Source organism: Suncus etruscus, chromosome 5, assembly GCF_024139225.1.
Source record: "Suncus etruscus isolate mSunEtr1 chromosome 5, mSunEtr1.pri.cur, whole genome shotgun sequence".
In the NCBI taxonomy this organism is placed as follows: Eukaryota; Metazoa; Chordata; class Mammalia; order Eulipotyphla; family Soricidae; genus Suncus; species Suncus etruscus.
In genome coordinates this window covers 92,084,368-92,107,419 of record NC_064852.1, presented here as the reverse complement: position 1 = coordinate 92,107,419, position 23,052 = coordinate 92,084,368, and the positions used below count along the sequence as shown (strand labels likewise).

The 23,052-nt window shown below is 39.3% G+C and overlaps 1 protein-coding gene across 4 annotated transcripts in view; it reads right to left on the bottom strand.

Annotated features, from left to right (window-relative positions):
- Positions 1-23,052, bottom strand: part of GPR155 (G protein-coupled receptor 155) — a 52,650-nt gene that overhangs the window by 3,441 nt on the left and 26,157 nt on the right. For all 4 annotated transcript variants that reach the window (XM_049773397.1, XM_049773396.1, XM_049773398.1 and 1 more), the window contains 8 exons: positions 21,488-21,572; positions 21,254-21,344; positions 19,844-20,054; positions 12,718-12,828; positions 8,936-9,072; positions 5,895-5,990; positions 2,238-2,302; positions 666-803 (listed from right to left, as the gene is read on the bottom strand). In XM_049773397.1, coding sequence (XP_049629354.1) covers positions 666-803; positions 2,238-2,302; positions 5,895-5,990; positions 8,936-9,072; positions 12,718-12,828; positions 19,844-20,054; positions 21,254-21,344; positions 21,488-21,572 — 934 coding nt within the window. The remainder of the gene's footprint in view (positions 1-665; positions 804-2,237; positions 2,303-5,894; positions 5,991-8,935; positions 9,073-12,717; positions 12,829-19,843; positions 20,055-21,253; positions 21,345-21,487; positions 21,573-23,052) is intronic.

The window sequence follows — 23,052 nt, the reverse complement described above, 5'->3', positions numbered from 1 at the left end:
GCAAACACTAGACCATGGTGATAAGCAAAGTGAACATGATGTCATAGACTGAAGATTGGGATTTGTGAGAAATAAGTAACAGAATTAGGCAATTAAGCAGCAGAAAGTACAATTCTTTTTTCCTGACAATGTCACTGATAATAAACACACCACTAGGAAATGGAGAATATAAAAGCAGTTCTATATCCAACATATCTTAAAGTTTTGTGAGATGCTAAGGTTTCACATTAAGTAAATTGTATTTGACTCCTTACAAGTCTTCATATTTTATTTTATTTTTTGAGGGGAAGCACCCTTAAGTGGTGCTCAGAAACTGTTTCTGGTGAGGACTGCACCATGGTGGGACCAAATGTAGTATTGGGGATTTGAACCAGGGTCAGCTGTATGCAAGGCAAGCATCTAATATCTAGACTATCTATCCTACTTTCCATATGTTATATAGAAATCTCAAGCTATATGACATTTTAAAAGAAAAAAATCAGTCATAACAAATAGAAAACAGCTGACTTAGAGTTAAGCTTAATTTTTAATGTATGTTACTGAAACTAATGATCAAGCAATTGGTCATGACTACTTTATGTAGCCTGCTACAACCAAAGTTAATCATCTCCACTATGATTCACAGATCAAATATAAATCTATCATGAGTTAAAATCAACACTTACCTTCTTTCTTTGACAATATTTCGGATACAGAGGTCCCGGTGATAATGTATAAACTGTTGACAGGTCATTTTTATCTCCTCAGGAACAGGAGAATCCCTGCTTGCTGCTGTGTCTTTATTGTTCCATAGGAATTCAAGTCTGAACACCAAAATGTAAGGAGGCCATGTTTAAAAGGAGAGAAAAGCACTGAGCTAACCCTTCCTATCCCACCAGCAGCCAAGCTGCTCAAAAGCTGTCATTTACCAGGGCTGTCATCTAGGACACCCACACAGCATTAGTCTCTGAAGCAGAAACAGCTTTTGCTTTCATTTGACTTCCCCATACAGAATTGCCTGGGAGAGGCGGGTGAGCAGGAAGACTGGGAGACTTGAATATTTTATAACCCCCCTCAAACATGTTTGACCCATTTCAGTTTCTACAAAAAGAAAAAGTTCCTTATTCTACATTCAATGCTTTAAAAAAATGCAAACACAACATTCTCTTAATACCCAAAATGCAAAAATACTACAAAGATCAAGAACTGAATCATTTTCCAATTTCTGTACCAGAGTGACAAACATAGATGTGGAGAGCAGAGAACAATTCTGTGTCTGTCAGCACAAACAATACATCTACTGATCCTTCAAACTGATCACTATTAAGATCGAGTCCAACAATTTCCTAGTCCCTCTCTCCCTCACTCAGGAAAGGATATCTTAATAATGATACAAAGAAGTAAGAAAGAATAGTTTCCAATTACTGGTTTCTAATTTAGTTGGTAGAATAAATTCCATTAGTGTATCTAGTTTCTGCTGATTCTGATTTAGAAAGCAAAGGATGAAGTGGGAGGATTCGCTCCCCCACAACCAATGTTTCTACATCCCAGGGAGTTGGTGTCTTCACTCCTACCTCACTAGATTTTGTAAATAAAAAATATCTGATCTGAATTCAGAATCTTTGCACCAAGCTAATATGAACTCCCCAAATTTAGAGCACAGAAAATTTGAAAAAGAATAAACTTGAGAGAGGAAAAGTGTCTGCTATAAAGGCAGGCTTGGGTTGGGGGTAGGAAGGAAACTGGAGACACTGGTAGTGGCAAAGTGACACTGATAAGGGATGGGTGTAGAAACATTATATGACTAGGATCAAACCATCGTCAACTTTGTAACAATCTCATGGTGATTCAATTTAAAAAATACTAAAAAAACAAACAGAACAAAAAAAAACCTCAGTTTAAAAAATTTCTTTTGTCAAAGGAGGAAAAATATAGACCTTTGGGGTTCATAACCTATTATCTCCATTTCAAAATACATTTTCAAGTTTCATTTTACTTTATGTAGCTAATGGAACAGAAAGAAGTCTGTATCCATTGGTATTAATCCTTGTTAAGATGCAAATGACAGTGTTGGCTTAGTAGATTCTTCTCATATTTTCTCTGCAATTATTAACAACAAACACACGAATGAACACCACCTTTCTGTGGTGCTTATTTTAACTTTTCCACGACCTAGCAGTTACTAAAGGCTTGAAACTATCAGTATCTTAATAGAATGGCACGACTGCCACCTTTACATATTTCAAAATTAAACTTACCTTCTTTTAAATGGCAGAATAATTAAATGTTTGTCCAATCCAAAGATTCCAAAGGAAATAAATCCCTATGAAAGAAAAAAAATGCGGTTATACTTCATTAACTCAATACTGATTTTTTTGTTTATTTGTTTGTTTGTTTGATTTGGATTTTGGGCCACACCTGACACCTGGTGATGCTCAAAGGTAACTCCTGGCTCTGCTCTCAGGAATAATTCCAGCAGTGCTTGGGGGCACGTGGGGTATGGGGATCAAAGTCAGGCTGGCTAAGTGCAAGACAAGTGCCCTACCTGCTGTATTATACTTCCAGTCTTCAGTTGTTGTTTTTTGTTTTGGGGCCATGCACAGCAGTGCTTAGTGGCTCTGCACTCAGGAATCACTCCTGGTGGTCTCAGGGAACCATATGGGATGTTGGAGATCAAATCTGGGCAGCCACATGCTAGGCAAGCATCTTACCTGCTGGGCTGTCTCTGCAGTTTTATTTTTAAGACAGAGCAATTATAGAAGCTACCTAAATTGTGCTGGGGGGGGGGAAGCAAATCATGAGTGACTTATTAGAATAAGGTTTCCCAAAAGGGTGCTATATACCTTGACCGATGGGGCAAGTCTGGAGTCTGGAGCACTAGAATGATTGAGGATGGTAGCAATCTCAGGTGAAATACTGGGATGTATTTCTTATTTGTTCCCTTAAAGAAGGTAGATTTTCAAAAGCGTGCTGACTGATTTTATTTTACTGACAAGGTGGTCAACTACACAGTTTGGGCACATCTGGATTCAAGCAACATTTTCTTGTATTGCATTTTTTTAAGACCAAATGCAGCTATGCTCAAAGCTCACTCCTGGATTTGTGCTCAGGATCACAAAGATCATACCTGGTAATGCTCAAGGAACCATATGGGGTGCTCAGGACTGAACCAGGTCCATTGCATATAAGGCAAGAGCCTATACCTGTTGTTCTATCCTTCCAGCCAAAAGATACCTTTTATGTGAAATACAATACAGTGTCTTTCAAGAGACAGGCACAATAGTGAGAGAGACAGACACAATAGTTGATCACTTCTTCCCATTTTCTTCCCTACTTTTTGTTTTGTTTTGGGGTCACACCCACGATGAGCAGGGGTTACTCCTGACTCTGTGCTCAGAAATCGCTCCTGGCTGGCTCTGGGACCATATGGATGCTGGGATTCGAACCACTGTCTGTCCTGGGTCGGCTGCGTGCAAAGCAGACACCCTAGCACTATGCTATCTCTCTGGGCCCTCTCTTCCCTACTTTTGATTATTATTTAATTTTGTATCAAACAAAAATAAAAACAATCTATGTTTGCTACCCCCTTTAGGAAAGTTCACCCATTATACTTAATTTCTTCATTTTTTTTTTCTGTTAAAACTTCAGAAATGAGAAAATTGTCAAGAGTTATCTTGTCAATTAACAAGAGACCATATATCTGCTGGTGCAACAGCAAATGGGTAAATTTTATGTAAGGTTAAAGTGGTACGAGTGTATGTGTGGATAGGGGGACAAGACACACAACAACCCTAGATCAGTGCTCCAAGGACTGTGTGGGGAAGTGGAAATGGGGAAAAACCACCTGCTCATCACAGGGCTTAGGGGCTCTAAGTGGGTGCATGTGGGATGGAAAGCTCCATGAACAACTGCCTTTCTTCACTCCCAAATGACAAACTACCCTAAGAGGGGGAATTTACACTCCTCCTCAAGAGGAAAGTGAGCTGGGAGCAGGGCTTGCACCTCTCCCACCCCTGAAGCATTTGCACCCTAAGTGGGGCAGGGAGCCTCTGAACACATGCTCACATCAGGGAATTCTGCGGTGAAGCATTCCTGGCCCCAACATGGAGTTAGACCTGGAGAGCCCTTTCTGAATGAGAAATGCTACTAGACAGACATTCAATCTAATTCCACTTCTTGGGTACAAAATCAGATCTTAAAGTATAGTGCTACATGAGGTGGGGATCTCCTGTCTGTCCCCAATGAATGGCCAAGTCTCTTGCCATATAATTATAGATTATTTGACCCCCCACATCCCCATGAAAGGTAAAACCAACGGGGCATTTTTTCTGGATTCAATATTAGGGTAAGAATTTTTGTTTGTTTAGATTTGGGCCATACCCAGTGGTGCTCAGGGTTTATCCCTGGCTCTGAGTTCAGGGATCACTCATTGCGATGCTCAGGGGTCCATATGGGATGGCAGGGTTTGAACCTAAGGTGACTATTCCAGGCAAGCACTCTATCTCCTCTGGCCCCAAGGGGAAACATTTAAGGAACATTTACTGTGTAACTATGCACAGATGGAAAATTACTATTATATAATTATTTTTTGTTTGGGGTTCACACCTGGTGATGCTCAGGGGTTACTCTGGGTCTGCACTCAGGAATTACTCCTGGACTCCTGGTGGTGCATGGGGGACTGTATGTGATGCTGAGCATCAAAGTGGGGTTAGCCATGTGCAAGGAAAATGCCCTGTCTGTTGTACTATTGCTCCAGCCCATGGCCAATTGCTTTATATTTGGTAGGCCAACCTACTAATTTCAAACAGTATGTTTTTTTCAACTTGATAACTTAACTGAAAAGTAAAGGTATGAGGATAGAATCAAAACTTGAAACTTGTACATAAAATTATTTCCCTAATATTAAAACACAATTAACTCTTAATTTCCATTTGAACAGTGACAATGGCATAAATATCATTAGTCACCATGACTTTTTAGTTACTTTTGGCCACACCTAGATTTGTTCAGGGCTTACTTTTGGCTCTAGTATTCAAGAATTACTTCTAGCGGTGCACAGGGAACCATCTGGGGTATTGGAGCTATGTGCAAGTCAAGAGCCTTACCTGCTGTATTATCTCATCAGCCTCATAGTTTCTAGTTCTTTTTGGTTTTTTTGGCCACACCCAGTGATGCTCAAGGTTATTCCTGGCTATGGGCTCAGAAATCGCTCCTGGCTTGGGGGACCATATGGGACACCATGGGATTGAACCGTGGTCCATCTGTCCTAGGTTAGCACAGCTGCCGCTGGTAAGGCAGATGCCTTACTGCTCCGCGACACCTCCCGGCCCCCATAGTTTCTAATTCTTTAACTGGGAGGGTGAGGTAGTGACTACTTTGTAGGTAATATTGTGAAGTTTACATGAGATAATAACTGTAAAATGTTTACTAATGGTTGGCATAGAATAGTCTCAAGAATTGTAACTACCATTCCTCATCAATATGATTATTTTTTAAGAGTTTAATACCTAATGTTCAAGAAACGAGATGAAAGTGAAATGATGTACATGAATTTAAATGTCTAAGCATAAGAGAAAACAAGTCATTTTTCTCAAAGCATCTTAGTAAGGCCACAGAAAGTTTCAAAAGAATTTGGAACATTTTGTTCCTGCTTTATCTCAAGACTAAAACCCAAAAGATAAAAAAAAAAGTGGTTGGTGTTTCTGATGGAAGCAGTGTGCAGTCTGATGACTTTAACCAATATAATAATTCATCTCTGCTAAGAACTAGGCAGCAGCTGTCAGTTGTCATGTATACCAGCAACTTGCAAACAGATGAAACCCTTTTATTGAAGAGAACAACATCCGCACTCCCACCGACAAGTCAACCCATCTGGGAAAACCAAACACCTCTCAGAACTCTCAGTAAATAATTACCTGGCCAAAGTTGAACACTGCACAGAAAAACTGTAACTCCACATAGAGTCTCCCTGGCTCTTGGTTGAATAGCCACCATAAGCAACTAGAAAGATTCTGTAAAAGGAGAAGAAAAAAGTACTTTAAAGTGAAGCAAGCTAATCATTTTTCTCAACCCAGAATACAGTACAATAACTTGTCTACTTTATAATTAGGGATAAAAGGATTAAAAGGAAAAACATGGAGAGAATATAGAGGCTTTGTCTTTTGAACAAGAAGTTTCAACCTCGCATCTTGACAGGTGTCACTCAAACGACATCTATTCTGATCAGACTTGCAGCCATAAGACACGAGCCATAAGACAGAAGCTTACATAATGCATCAGGACTGCCGACTAGCCAGAGACAGGACTGATTTTAAAATTAGTTCTACACAATGCAAACAATCACTTCGCTGAGCAGAAATTCTTGGCTGCATTTCTTGCTTTTTTGACTTTTGTTCTTAAACAGCAGCTTTAACGGCGCTGGCTTGCTTCAGCCTCTGCTTCAGTCTCTGATAACAAGCATTGGCATGGGAAAAGGGCAGAGAGGTTGCTTCATCGGTTCTACAGTCCAGCCCCCATGTCTAGGCCAGTTACATTTCAACCATCTCAGAAAATGATGTAAAAATAACCTTGACAATTCACAGAAGAGAATATCAAGCCTTTTGGGTGGAAGGCATCACACCCTGCAGTGCTCAGGGGCTACTCCTTGCTCTGTGCTCAGGGGTTACTCCTGGTAGCATTGGACCAGGAATTTGCGTGGGCAAGGCAGACAGAGGCCTTATCGCTTGCACCACTGCTCTGGCCCCAATTATTTATTTTTTTGTAATAACAAGATTTTATTCAAGAATGTTTTTTGGGACCAGAGTGGTGGCACAAGTAGTAGGGCATCTGCCTTGCACATCCTAACCTAGGACGACCATGGTTCAATCCCCCGGCATCCCATATGGTCCCCCAAGCCAGGAGCGATTTCTGAGCACATAGCCAGGAGTAACCCCTGAGCGTCACCGGGCGTGGCCCTAACCCCCCCAAAAGAATGTTTTGTTTGTTAACAGTGTCTGAACACTTATTTCCACCCTTGATAGGTTACCCTTTTCTTCTCTACCTAAGTCTTTAAAATAGGTCTGATAAGATTTTAAAAATGCAATATTCGATGCTGGTAAAAGTACCTTTTTAGAAAAAATTTAGTAGAATGTATTCAAAGCTACAGAAATATTTATATTCTTCAATTCTGGTTCCAATTTAAAGAACCAATCATAAGGAAATATACTATGTTTACTATATATAATAAATATATATTCATTAAAAAGATATATATAATATTCTAAATATTCATTAGGGCATTTGAAAAAACTAGGAAGGATCTATAAAGAAGTAGATAAATAAATTATATTGCTGCAAGATGGGAACGGGGGTTGAGGGAGGACAACTTTGGTGATGGGAATTCCCCTGACACATTGTTAATATGTATCTAAAATACTACTGTGAAAGATATGTAAGCCACTTTGGTCAAAATAAAAATTATATTAAAACTAAATTATATTGTATCTCTTTGGCTTATGCAGAAATCTTTTAAAGAAACAGGTCTGAAAAACTGCAGCAACATCAAATGTTTGACATAAATGACACATATGACATAATCTATAAACATAACTAGAACCATTAAAATATATTAAAAATAGAAGGCAGTAGGAAAAATATTTTCCCCTTTGTATATATTATAACTTTTATATGTGATTATATTATTTTCATAATTAATAAAAATTTAAAAAGTTTTTGTGAGAAATATTTTCTGAGAAACCACACAGACATTTATACACTGATTTCCCTCAATGAATATATTAATAAATGGTCCGGAGAGAGCAAAAAGAAAAGTGCCTGCCATAGGGACTGGCTGGGGGTAGAGGAGGGGTCAGGAAGGAAACTGGGGAAATTGGTGGTGGAAAATGAACAGTGGTGAAGGGATAGGTGTTGGAACATTGTCTGCCTGAAACTCAACTACGAACAACTTTTTAATGCTGTATCTTACAGTGATTTAATTAAAAAAAGAAAAAGGAGTGGTCTTAGGGCCAGAGAGATGGCTCAATTGGCTGGGGCACATGTTGTGTATGTAAAAACCCAAGATTCAATCCCCATTAATCTACCCCAGATTCAATCCCCAGTACTCTATAATATCCCAATATCTATCTCAGGGTGGCCTGAGAACTTTTGGTGTGGCCACCCTCCCTTCCAGAATAAGAAAAAATACTCCTTCATACATCATGGTACATGATTCTGAGGGGGGGGGGAAAGAGAGAGAGAAAGAGAGAGAAAGGGATGGAAGGAGGGAGAGAGAGAGAGAGAGAGAGAGAGAGAGAGAGAGAGAGAGAGAGAGAGAGAGAGAGAGAGAGAGAGAGAGAGAGAGAGAGAGGAGAGTAAAAGAAGAGAAGGGAAGGCAGCTGTTTTGCATGCAACTGATCCTGGTTTGAATCCCTGACACTGCATAGTCCCCCAAGCACCGCCATGGTCATTTCTGAACAGAGCCAAGAACAGCCCCTGAGCACTGATGGGTAAGGCCCACCCCACACCCCACACAAAAAGAGAATAGAACATTTTTGGTACAGAGTTAATGTTACTTGGGACCAGAGTGATAGCAAAGTGGTAAGGTGTTTGTTTGCCTTGCATGTGGCCAACACAGGACAGACCACAGTTCGAATCTGGGCATCCCATATATGGTCCCCAGAGCCTGCCAGGAGCAACTTCTGAGTGCAGCAGAGCCAGGAGTGAGTGCCACCAGTTAAGATCCAAAAAACAAACAAACAAAAAAAACCCAAAACAAACAAACAAACAAACTCCAAAACAGAGTTAATGTTACTTATTTACTCTCTGCCCTTATAAAAGTTTTCCTTTACGTTTAGGATTTAGATGGCCTCACTGCCACTCCCCTGAGAAGTTCCAACTAAGTTTTTTCCAGATGCCTTAATAAAAATTCTTGCCAAACAGTTAAAGAAATGCTCCCAAAAATAATCAGAAAAACATTTACAGCAAACAGGCCAATAATGAGGAGTAAACACAGCAGCACATGGCGAGTCAGTTGTGGGTCTCCACTCTGCAGATACTGCTCTTCCTCTTGGGCTAAAATGCAGCTCTGGGAATTACAGCGACTCACACAATGATCATCTATAAAACAGTAAGCATAACAAGTTGTAATCAGAGCTTTTTTATTTGCATGCATTTAAAATTCTTAATGGTTTCCTAAGCATACCAACACACATGTTGTTTCAGCTGAGATGCCATATATTATTTCCATGAAATCTGAGGAAGCCTCTTCATGAAGTTTGAGAGAGGATGAGAGTTCTCCTCATAAATGTGTTTATATAAAAAAGTACAATGTAACACATGATTTTCATATACATACATCTATTTACTTTTGTTATTTATTGAGTTAGGTTTTGGGTCCATAACAGATGGTGCTCAGAGGACCATATGTGGTGCCAGGAATTGAATTGGGGTCAGCTGCATGCCAGGCAAGGGCCTTTTCTCCCTGTATTACCTCTCTAGGCCCCAAGCATCTCCTTTTTTTTGTTTGTTTGTTGGTTGGTTTGGTTTGGGGCACATACTCAGGACTTACTCCTGGCTCTGCATTCAGGGATCACTCTTAGTAATGTTCAGGGGACCATATGTGGTGCCGCAGATCCAAGTCAGGCCAGCTACATATAAGGCAAGTTCCTTACCTGCTGTACTATCTCTTCATTCCCTAACCCCACATACACATATAGTTAAAGCAAAATTAATGAGTCACGTTTTACTTGTGATAAATCTGCCTATTAGTCATGAACACCCTATTGGGGCTAATTGGAAAACAAATTTACTACTAGCTTTTACTTTCATAAGTTTATAATTTGCGTTAGATCAGATCTTGAAGAAACAAAATAAGAAATTTCATTTTGTTCCTGTTGGAAACCAAATGCTAACTATAGACCTGCTAACTACCCTATTGAGGCACCTTCTACAAGATACCTTTATATTACTAACTCAGCCTCACTACAACAACTGAGGAAAACATTTTATTAAATAGATATGCACTCTAGCACACAGGTTGATTTCCCTCTACCTGTCAATTTATTTATGGTTTGGGGCTATACCCAGTATTGCTCAAGGTTTATTCCTGAATATGTGGACCATATCTATACCTTTGATTGACCTGGGATAGAACTTGGGTTGGCTACTTATCAGATAAGAGTCTTGCCCACTCTACTATGTCTTTGAACTATAAGAACTATAAGAACTATATCTATAAGGCAGTTAGTACTAAAGTGATAGTACAGTAGATAGGTTGCTAGCCTTGCATGTGGCTGACCTGGTTTTGATCCTTAGCACCCTATAGAATTCCATGAGCTTTGCCAGGAGTGATTCCTGAGCGTGGAGTAAGTCCTAAGCCTGGAGTAAACTCTGAGCATCACTGAGTGTGACCCCAAAACAAACAGATGAATTCCACACATAGATGGCTTATATTATACCTAATTCTTGCAAAATATGACCAGAAATCTAAGAAGCCCTATAACTTAAAAGTTTTTAGAAATTAGCATTGTCAATGAAGAAAGTAATAAATAAAGCATCAAGCAATCTGGGGAAAGAAAAAATTTATAGAATAAAATTACATGTTGAATTTGTCCTGGAATTGTCCAGTCAATATGTAGGGAGAAAAAGAAATGAAGCAGGCTTAGGCAATTCTGACTTAGACAAGGGGCACAAGACTAAAGACAAAGGAGCTTAGCTATATGCCAAGAGGGGGTTTCTATCAGAAAGTCTGTAAAATTGCATTTGACAATAGTTCCACTTCAGTTATTTGTTTCTTTGGGGGGAGGTTTGGGACACATCCAGTGATGATCTGGATTCCTGGATTCCTGGCTCTGTGCTCAGGAATAACTCCTGGCAATGCTGGGGGGACCATCTGAAATGCACTCTACCTTTAGCCTCACTTCAGCTTTTAAAAACATGAATTTGACTACTTAAGATTCATTTCTAGCCAGATGATGTCAGTAATGTGAAATCCTTGCCCGAATAATAATAATTCCTTTGTTTAATGGCACTTACTATAAACACCATATACTATGTTGAGTAATTTACATACATGATTTATCATCTTTATAACATTTTTTATATAAAACCATAATACCATCAAAAACAATACAGTTGGTGTGTATTTTCTCACAAAGAAGACTTGACATATGCCCATCATGCGGCCCTGAACAGAACCAGCAGGAGCATTGACCAACAGTGTGGTGAGTTCCCCAAACCCATGGAGGTGGCAAGTGACCTACATCTGATCCATGGTCCTGAATGGAATCAGCAGGAGGGTTGGCCAGTGGCATGGCAAGCATCTCTGACCTCCCAGGTGGCAAGTACTGGCACCTGCCCAGAGGCCCTGAAGGGACCCAGCTGATGGGCTGACCTGAAACTTGTGATACCTGCACCATCCCACTCTACAGCTGCAGCACACATATCTTCTAGTTAATAAACCCCAAAACTACACGTAAAAAACACACAGCAAAGGACACAATGAGAAACAACTCAGAACACCACCATGCTTAGAGAATGATGATGGTAGCTCTTCTGACCCAACAAGTGCTGACTATCTAGCCTTTCCAATAAAGACTTTAGAGAGAAAATATGCAGAATGCATAAAGAACTCAAAGAAACCACGGAACAAACCAAATGAACCACAAATAAGAAAAACGAGTATATGAAAGTAGAAATGAGAAATTTCAAACTGAAATAACAGGACTGAAAAATTTGGTAGGTGAAATGAAAACCTCACTGGAAAGTCTCTTTAACAGAGTAACAGCAGCCGAGGACAGAATCAGTGAGTCAGAAGATGAGATGCCTAACAACTCCATATAACAGAAGAAGTTGAAAAAGAAGTTGAAAAAAGAAGTTGAAAAAGTTAAAACAAACAAAGAGTGGAAAAAATCCTCAAAGAATGTGAACAAATGAAGAGAAGTCTTTGATAAACTCAACAGAAACAACATAAGAATTATTTGAGACCCATTGACCCAGGAAGAAAATCCTCATGAAGAATCAACAGTCAAGGACAACATTGCAGAGAAACTCCCAGAACTGCATGCAACTAAATCCTGCATGCCCAAAGAATACCAGCTAAAAAAGATCCAAAAAATAGCACCCCAAGACACATTGTAGTCACAATGATGATTACTATAGATAGGAATAGAATACTGAAGACAGAAAGATACCAAAGAAGACTTATTTTGTATTTTCCTATATAGCTTTCTTCTTTTATTTTGAGGCCACACCCAGTGTTACTCAGGGTCTATTCCTGGTTCTAGGCTCTAGGCTCAGGGATCACTCCTGGTAAGGTTTGGGAGGTTATATGTGGTGCCAGTTTGAATCTGAGTGCATGCAAGGCAGCCACCCAATTTCCACCAGCCCCTAGTTTGCTATTAATAAGCATGGTCAGCTCAAAATGTATTGGAATTTTAAATAAATCTATCCAGCTGTTTTTTTTTTTCTTTTTTTTTGAGGGGCCATACCTGGCAGTGCTCAGGGTTTACTCCTGGCTCTGTGCTCAGTCATTCCTAGTGATGCTCAGGCAACCATATAGGCTGTTACATACAGATCGAACCCAGATCAGCCTGTTTTAGGCAAAAATCCTACCTAGTCTTTTTTTTTATTTAAAAATATTTTATTCAGTTATTTTAAATAATTTTATATTCAGAACTCAAATGTGCTTTTTAAAAGGCTATTATTTTGAAGCTATTTTGTCTTTCTGTTCTTAGGCCCATCCTCATAGACCAGGGTACATACTTTTCTCCAAGGAAGGAGTCACTGGCCTGCTGGTGCTTGTATTCGCCATTGGCTCTATGGATGGACAGCGCAACTCACCATTTTCCATGGAGCAGGAGCAGGAGCAACAACCTAGACAGAGAAAAATAACATGTGAGGGTCTAGAGAGACCCAACAGAACAGAAACAGACAATTTTAAGAGACGTCAAAGAAAACAAACAAGTCCAAACTAAAATGAAACTCAACAACCCAACCCTTTTATACATGCACCCAAATTTCCTCTAAAGCCTTGATGGAGAGGTTTCCAAATATTACCTATAAAAGGTATATGGATGTGATTTGCAGAAGTTAACATTTAAAGAGTGGCAGACAAAGGGCCAATGAGGTGGCTCAGTGGTAAAGATCTGGGTTCCATCCCTGGAACTGCAAAAGAAAAAAGTCAGCTAGAGAGTAAAGGAGCAGCTCAGTTGCATATTGTTTCCTTTTTGTATGAGACAAGGAAAATATTTTTGGGTACGTTTTTGGAGGTGGGGAGAGGGATGGGTTATACCCAGTGGTGCTGGGGGCTTACTCCTAGCTCTGTGTTTAGGGATCTCTCATGGATGGACTCAAGGGACCATAAGCAGTTTTGGGGACTAAAACCAAGAGTCATACAAGGCAAGCTCTTTAACCTCTAGAACTTCAGAAGACACATTTTAATCCATGCTGTTTCATCAGTTTCCACTATGATTTGAGAACTAAGTATGTGAACATTTTCTGAAAATATAAATTTTACTTAGTCACATCTCAAAAACACACAGGAAGGCTCTCTTGCTCAGTGCAGTGAAATTCAAACTATTGAACCTAGATCTGGAGGCTCTCTCACCCTCTCAACCACTCCTAATTTCCATCAAAGGCTTTTCTTTTAGGTCTCTTTTATAGTGTTCTTTTTTTTTTTTTAGTTTTTGGGCCACACCCATTTGACACTCAGGGGTTACTCCTGTCTATGCACTCAGAAATCGCCACTGGCTTGCGGGGACCATATGGGATGCCGGGGGATCAAACTGCAGTCCGTTCTACTATGTTAGTGCTTACAAGGCAGACACCTTACCTCTAGCGCCACCTTCCTGGTCCCTGTTTTGTAGTGTTCTTTATAAACCTCACAATTCATTGGAGCTTCATGTAGGTTCAACATGGAATTCCCACTCCTGCTTTATCCAAGATTTCTCTGCCTGTAAGTTTAACTCAAAACTCACTTAGCTCAAGACAGTGCTTCCTACTAGTTGAGATGATGTATTAAAAATAATTCTATCCTTTTTCCCTTTTCAAATGAATACTGCTAAAAACTGTGTGCAGGTAGAATGGAATAGAGGGCACACCAGGACATCTGCCACAAAGCTATAATTTTTCCACTTTACAATTAGAAAACTGCATGCAGTGTTCCTTAAAATATTTCTCATATATATAGACATGATGCTTACTGACAGGGAATATAATAGTGGAATATCATCAGTGATTAACTATATTAAGATTTAATATGCTTAAGAAAGAATTTTTCCTGGGCTGACCCTCTCATTGAAAATGTGCTTAAGGGGCCGGAGAGATAGCATGGAAGTAAGGCATTTGCCTTGCATACATAAGGACGGTGGTTCAAATCCTGGCATCCCATATGGTACCCCAAGCCTTCCAGGAGCAATTTCAGAGCCTAGAGCCAGGAGTGACCCCTGAGCGATGTTGGGTGTGACCCAAAAACCAAAAACCAAAAAGAAAAAAAAAAGAAAATGTGCTTTAGTTCTTCAGTAGTTCTTAAAAACAAACAGGGACCTCAAAGTAAAAACTACAATCTATAAGCTATTACAAGTAAGGGGCTAATATCCAAAATATTCAGGGCACTGACAGAACTTTACAAGAAAAAAAAAAACATCTAATCCCATCAAAAAATGGGGAGAAGGAAGAAATGAACAGACACTTTGATAAAAAAAAAAAAGAAATACAAATGGCCAAAAGGCACATGAAAAAATGCTCCTCATCACTAATCATCAGGGAGATGCAAATGAAAACAATCTCACACCACAGAGATTGGCACATATCACAAAGAATGAGAACAATCAGTGCTGGAGGGGATGTGGAGAGAAAGAAACTCTTATCCATTGCTCGTGGGAATCCTCTATGGAAAGCGATATGGAGATTCCTCCAAAAACTGGAAATCGAGCTCCCATTCGACCCAGCTATTCCACTCCTAGGGATATACCCTAGGAACACAAGAATACAATACAAAAATCCCTTCCTCACACCTATATTTATTGCAGCACTATTCACAATAGTCAGGCTCTGGAAACAACCAAGATGCCCTTCAACAGATGAATGGCTAAAGAAACTGTGATATATATACACAATGGAATAGTACGCAGCCGTCAGGAGAGATGAAGTCATGAAATTTTCCTATACATGGATGTACATGGAATCTATCATGCTGAGTGAAATAAGTCAGAGGGAGAGAGAGAAACGCAGAATAGTCTCACTCATCTATGGGTTTTAAGAAAAATAAGTCATTTTTGCAACAACCCTCAGAGACAATAAGAGGAGGGCTGGAACTTACAGCTCACTTCATAAAGCTCACCACAAAGAGTAGTGAGTGCAGTTATAGAAATAACTACACTGAGAACTACCATAATCATGTGAATAAATGAGGGAACTGGAAAGCATGTCTAGAGTACAGGTGGGGGTGGGGTGGGGTGGAGGGAGATTTGGGACATTGGTGGTGGGAATGTTGCACTGGTGAAGGGGGGTGTTCTTTACATGACTGAAACCTAATCACAATCATATTTGTAATCAAGATGTTTAAATAAAGATAAAAAATAAAAAACAAGTGTCTTTCTAAAATTAAGATAATGATGTCATTTCAAGGTTGAAATAGAACCACAGAACAAAAGAAAACAGATCATCTGTGCCTCACCCTCTTATCTTCACAACCTGAAGGCAAAGTTGTTAAGAAAATAGGCATGAGCCAGGAAGATAACTCAAAAGGGCTGAGACTAGGCACTGCATGCTTGGGGCTCTTCTCCCTCCTGAGGGCCTTAGCATTGTGAGTGTGGGTCTGGCGGTGCTTAGCCACCTTCTGCCTTAAATCAGTATCAGTTCCCTTAGCCCAAAAATCACCAGGAGTGGCCCCCAAGCACCCAATGACTTCTGAATAGGCTCCTCTTTAACACCTGAGAAAATATATATGAGGCTAGTTTATATCAAGTAAATATATATGGACACACATGCACACTTAATTATGGCCCCCAGAAAAGTGCTATGCCATTCTTCTTTTCTTTCTTTCTTTTTTTTCTTCTTGTTATTGTTTTGGGCCATACTCAGTTCTCAGGAGTTATTCTTGACTCTGTGCTCTTTTTTTTTTTTTTTTTTTTTTTTTGGGTTTTGGGGCCACACCCGGGGTTACTCCTGGCTATGTTCAGAAATCGATCCTGGCTTGGGGGGACCATATGGGATGCTGGGGATCAAACCCAGGTCCGTTCTGGGTCAGTTGCACGCAAGGCAAATGTCCTACACTGTGCTGTCACTCCGGACCCTTAACTCTGTGCTTAAGGATTATTCCTGGCAGTGCTCAAGATACCCTATTCTGTGCCAGAGACTGAATTAGTGTTGATTGCATGCAAGGCAACACTTTGTCTCCTCTATTTTATCTCTGAACCCACTATGGTATTCTTTCTTCAACAAAAGAAATATGCAGTAGCCTTTATTTTTTTTACTAAGCAAAACTTTGATTCCATATTAAAATAAATTGACATACTATTAAATCATAATTCCACTCTTTTTTTCATAATGCCACACTTACATGGATCTCTGACATGTTATGGTGAAGGATAGAAATCAGTGGACCTGTCTGGAATTGTCTAATGTTATGTGTTAATGATACTTATAGCCAAATAGAAAGTGAGTATAATTTTGGGAAAGAAAGCAACAGCAGAGGTTTGAAAACGCTTGAAGACCTAGGAGCATGTGAAAATAGGCAAAATAAATAAATAAATAAATAAATAAATAAATAAATAAAAAGCTCTATTTTTATCTCTTTATCTATCAATCCAGCATTGAACCCAATTGACTAAACACATACAGTAGATCTGATACTAGGTAAGGTGCAGAGTCTGGAATGATGAAGAAGACAGGCATAGAAAATACACTCTGGTGGGTTACAGGTCACTTAAAAAGCAATTATAAGACTGAGATAAGAGGAGAAGAAAGTATAAGCATTGCCAATGATTTCCCATAGGGAGTGTGATAGCCATCTTCAGACTTTCCATTCATTTATAGTAAAGGTACAACCTAGTTTTTTTGTTTATTTTTGCTGAAGACTTTGAAAATAAGACTTAAAGAACAACTAAGGGAGAGCCTACTTCAGGTAAAGCAGTAACAGCAAAAGTACCTGGGTTTGAGACTCTTCATATAGGGCTTCCCAGGCATGATCTCAACCCTTCTGTGAACAGTTCTAAGATATTGCAGGGAGATCATGGAACTAAGGGAAATGGTGGTCATTCAACTTCAGCACAAAAACACAGGCAAAAAACTGGTCTATAGGGCCTGGAGAGATAGCATAGTGGCGTTTGCCTTGCAAGCAGCCAATCCAGAACCAAAGGTGGTTGGTTCGAATCCCGGTGTCCTATATGGTCCCCCGTGCCTGCCAGGAGCTATTTCTGAGCAGACAGCCAGGAGTAACCCCTGAGCACTGCCAGGTGTGACCCAAAAACCAAAAACCAAAAACCAAAAGAAAAAAAAAACCCAAAACACTGGTCTATAGTGTAAATATGAGAAGCTGCAGGAAGTATAGAGAGCCAAGCTGTTGGACATGATCACAAAAGTGCACCAGATTTAATGAAAGGGGCTTTTAAGAAAAATATAAGCATATGGAACTTTAGTTTTAAAAACTGAAAAGTCGGGAGCTGAAGAGATAAAAAAAGTGGGTAAGGTGCTTGTCTTGTATATGGCTAACCCAGGTTCCATCCCTGGCATCCCATATGGTCCCCTAAGCACTTTGAGGAGTAATTCGTGAGTGCAGAGCAAGAAATAACCACTAAGCATTTCTGGGTGTGGCCCAAAAACCAAAATAGAAAAAAGAGGAAGAAGTTAAGAGGGTCAAGGAATGAAATTCTGATGCTATAACCACAAAGGATACCACAAAGAAATCAGTTGAGCAACTCATGTCAAAGGCAGGATTAGTGCTCTCAGTCAGAAGTTGGCTCTCAGCCAACTACCATCCTCCAAAGTATTTATCATTATTGGTGAAGGAAACCAAGGCATAGGGAATTTGGGTAAGATTAAAGTGGTCCTCTGAGGATTTGTGAGGATTTGTGGCCCCATGGTCAAGCTTCAGATTGGAGGAAGTCAAAAGGAAGGCAGTAAAAGGAAGACAGTACAAGATAGGAAGATTTCTGGGATTTTCTTACTAATCAGCAATGGTTTATTTAACTTATTTCTTTGTTGCTTTCTTTTTCACTCACATGCGTTACTTGTTATTATTTATAACAAACAGCTTTGAGATCACCCATCCCACTATTTCTCAAATTATCTAAACAACAGATGTACCATTATTTATATTTCCTACTATCCCTGTCTCTGTCTATATAATTTCCCCATGGCCCAGGGAATCAAACATGCATTCTTGGGGCCAGGTAAGGCGTTTGCCTTTCATGCAGAAAGTCATTGGTTTGAATCCCAGCATCCCATATGGTCCCCAAGCCAGGAGCGATTTCTGAGCATAGAGCCAGAAGTAACCCCTGAGCGTTGCCGGGTGTGACCAAAAACCAAAAAAACCCCAAAACAACAACAACAACAACAACAAAAACCATGCATTCTCTCTGACCTAGTTCCCTTCATGACCTAGTTCTTGAACTGAAGTAAAATGCACTGCAATTGTCAATACTTTCTAACAAAATCACCACACAGAATCAAAATTTTTACTCATGCCCAGCCAGGATTGGCAAGTGTGACCAATTTTCACCTTTAGAAAGGGTCACATGCAAAGTATCTCAGGTCTCTGCCAAGTGACTCAACTCTACCAACTAAGAATAAAAACTATAGAATACAGCAGTAAATTATCTTGGCTGTGTTCCAACGATTTTATGAATACTGACACTTATAATTCACTTTTAAGTGTTAAGTAAATATACTGACCTTTTTGGGGGTGGAATAGGGCTTAAGCCATACCTGGAGATGCTCAGTGCTTACTCCTGATTCTTCTCAAATATCACTCCTGACAGGGCCTGGGTGCCAGGATTGAACTGGGGCAGCTACATGCAAGGAGCCTTAAATCTTATATAATCTCTCTAACCCCAATTTTTTTAATTTTTGTTTCTTTGGGTCACACCCAGCGGTGCTCCAGGGTTACTACCGGTTCTGCGCTCAGAAATCACTCCTGGGTTGGGGGACCATATGGGATGCTGGGGATTGAACTTGCATCTGTCCTGGGTCAGCTGTGTGAAAGGCAAACACCCTGCTGTTGTGCTACCACTCCAGCCCCTTCAGACAATTATTTTTAACCTTCTTTCTTAAATCCTTAAAAACTTAAAAACTATCTTTAGTTCTAGGGTGATATAAAAACAGGTTTTGGGTCAGATTTTGCCTGTAGATGTCTAACCTGAACTTCTAACCTGAAATTCGAGACAGTATAGGTTTCCTAGTTTGTTTATTTGTGGTGCTTGCTTTGTTGAATTAACAAAGTACTTGATTTCCTAAAAGTCTTCAGTTGCTGTTTTTCTCCCAAACTCTCATATCAGAGGGAGTCTTAAGATTTAACAAAAGAGGGGGCCAGAGCAATAGTATAGCATGGGTAAGGTGCTTGCCTTGCTTGTAATTGACCCAGTTCAATTCCTGGTGCCCTATGGTCCCTGAGCCCACCAGAAGTGATCCCTGAACTGAGAGCCAGAAGTAAGCCCTAACCATAGCTGGGTGTGGACCCCTAGCAAAACAAAACAAAATAACAAAAAATTGTCCTCACAAGAGATTTGTAAATAAGATTCTCCTAAAAGAACTTGCAAAACTGCTTTGGATTATGATTTACATTCTTCATTAACAATATTGAAGATAGTTCCACAGTTATCTACAACAGAACATTTAAAACAACTGCTATAAATGCATGTAAGAGTTTCTTTAGATTGAAGGACCATACTTGTCTCTGGAAGAGAAGCTGGACAAGGTTCAGGTTCACTTAATGGACCTGGATTCTCCTCAAAAGCAGCGCTGCTGGGTTCTGCTGCTTTGTGGTCCTGAGACTGGTCAAAACCTTCATAGCTTCCTGCTTGGGTAGTGCGGTTCATACACATGAGTGACACGCCAGCAACAGCAATGCTACAGAACAGGGTGACTGCTGTGATGATCATCTATGAACGGTGCAAGAAGATGTTCAGTCACATCTACAATTCCACCTTGATCAATTTAGTAGAGTAGGCTAGTGGCACTCTGTGTGTGTGTGTGTGTGTGTGTGTGTGTGTGTGTGTGTGTGTGTGTATGTGTAAAATACAAAAATATATGTTTCTACAACTATAAATGCTCTACTGCATTGGTTCTTCTGTTTTTATGGCAACACCCAGTGGTGTTCAGTGGTTACTCTTAGCTCTGTGTTCAGGGATCACTCCCACAGAGGCTCAGGGAATCATATGGGATGCTGGGATTGAATTTGGGTTGGCTACATGCACAGCTAACAGCTTACTTGCTATACTATTTCTCTGGCCCCTATAGTAGTTCCTAAAAAAATACAAGAATAATACAATAAGGAATGTAAAAAAGAACATATATATATATAAGTTAATTGTAAAGAAATTGGTGTCTTTTTGTAATCATGAGATTACCAAATGTTTCTTTTATTGTACAAAACATCACATTTTTAAATGAGTAATATAAATGCCTGCTAATAAAAATTGTCTTCACTTCCAAGTTTTTCATACATTAATGTATAGTTTAATTGTACTTCAGTGGGCTGGAGGCTTATTATTATTATTTGGTTTGGACCACTCCTAGTAGTGCTCAAGGCTTTCCCTTGGCTCACTATTCTGGGAAAGTGCCCTACCTGCTGTACTAGTGCTTGGGCCCATGCTGAAGACTTGAGTGGTAATAATAATATGTAGGAATAAGCTTATACTTATAAGTACTCCTAGTATAAATATGCCACATGTATATTTTCTTTTTTTTCTCGCTCCCCGTATGTATAATTTCTAATAAAAGTTTGATAATTTTTAAAATCATAAAACTGGAAAAAAAATTGGATAATTTAAAAAAAACACACACATAATCATTGTCATGCCTTCCATTAAAAAATGCCCTCCAATTCTCTCCCAGTGCTTCCCAGCAATTTTCCCCATGTAATTATGTTCTGAAACTTATACTTATGATAGAATTGAAAGTGAGGAACCTGACTTTTATTATGATACTATATGATTTAAGATTGGAATATAGGAACCCAATGACAGGCAGTATATTGAAATGAATTCTCAAAATTAATTTTAATGTAAGCAGATCAAAATGCATGAGCAAATGGAAAAGTCATGTGATCATGAACAGAAGTGCAAGAAATGTGTCTTACCTGTTCCTTTCCATAAAAGAAAGCAGAGTCAATGCTGTCTCCATTATGTTTTCCAGTTATCAAAAGAATGCCAACAAGGAGAGCAGGAATCCTGTAATAAAAATGTTTGAAAGTATGTGTGAGTGAGTGAGAGAGAAAGAGAGGATGTCTAGAAACTGTATATGGGGGTGGGTGGGGGTTGGCTAGGAATTGTAAACCTAGAAATAGGAAAACAAACAAAAAACAATCACTTACCCCCAGCCAGATATGATGATGATTCCAACAGGAATTTGTACACTCTCTCTCTTTTTCAAAAGAAACAAAGAAATGGCCAAAAGTCCTATGAACAGGAAATAGAGATGAAAAGACTATTAATTCATGCTGATCAGACCTCAGGGAACCTTAGCCAAGTTTATCCAAGAAAACAACTGGTAGACTTTCCTCTTCTGAGTAACTGCAGTATCCATTACATTAAAGCAAGTTTTCTTCTTTTGAAAGAATTCTTTTTTCCCTCATCCTAATGATTTCCCAAATCTTATTTTATATATGAGAATTTTTTTCAAAAGTCCAAGTAGGGCCTGAACAATAGACAGTTGGATAGGGCGATTGTCCTGGATGCAGCTTGACTTGGGTTTGATTCCTGGCATGCCGAATGATCCCCTGAGCATAGAGCCAGGGATAACCTCTAAGCACTGCCAGGTGTAGGCCCCCCTCTGCCCACAAACCTAAATAGTTTTCTTCATTTACTTGTATATTTGGAATCTAAGGTATATTTGGGGAAGAATTTTTGCTGGGAAACAAAACAATTCTAACAATAAGATACCCCACTTGTTCTTATGCCCAGAATACAGGCAAATTTTACACAGGTTAAACTTTTAGGAAAATATCCTACAATTAAATTATGGCTCTTGGAGTCAGAGCATAATATAGTGGGGAGGGTACCCGCCTTACATGTGGCTAACCCAAGTTAATCCCCAGTATCACATATGCCAGGAGTGATCCTTGAGTGTAGAGCCAGTAATAAATCCTGAGCACCACAGGTGCCTCCCCTAACAAAACAAAATGAACCTTACTACAAATATGTGAATTTAATACAAAACCAATATTTACAATTGTCAAGATTTCCTTAACCCCTATATCCATTATTTATATAAATATAAATCCTGTATAACTCGGAGAATTGGAAGGGATTACAGTTTTACTTTTCTTATTTATTTTAAGGGGGATACTCTATCTAGCAGTGATCACAGTGATCAGGGAACCATATGCCAAAGATTGAACCAGGTTTGCTATGTGCAATGCAATAACATACAGTATGATTATTACTTCCCAGACCACCATATAAATGAACACTTTACTTTACAGACTGTGTCAGGTAGCCAGCAGAGGGCAGGGCAGGACTAAGCCTTGGCCTCCAGACAATATAAGACAATATAAGTCTTCCAATTCTGTCAGTGTTTCTATCTGTGGATGTGGATATTTCTATAGACATGTTCAATGGCTTTGGTTTATTTTCCATAAGGAAAACCTGGACGTTCATCTTAAATTAAAGTCTAGTCTCATAATATCAGACTTATATTTGGGGTTACAAGGCTTAAGCCAAATAAAAGCCAAATGATATACACATCAATCAAAGGTCTGTAGTGGTTTGAAGAGAGGAGATGAGACAAACAGGTCAATAAATTCAAACATGGAGATAAAGGCAGGACAAACTACCAAAAAAAAAAAAAGCCAAAACAAGAGAAGTGAGTTTTATTTTACATTGATATGGTTTGAAGTAGAATCAGTCAAATGGGAAAAAAAAATTCTTTTTTTTTTTT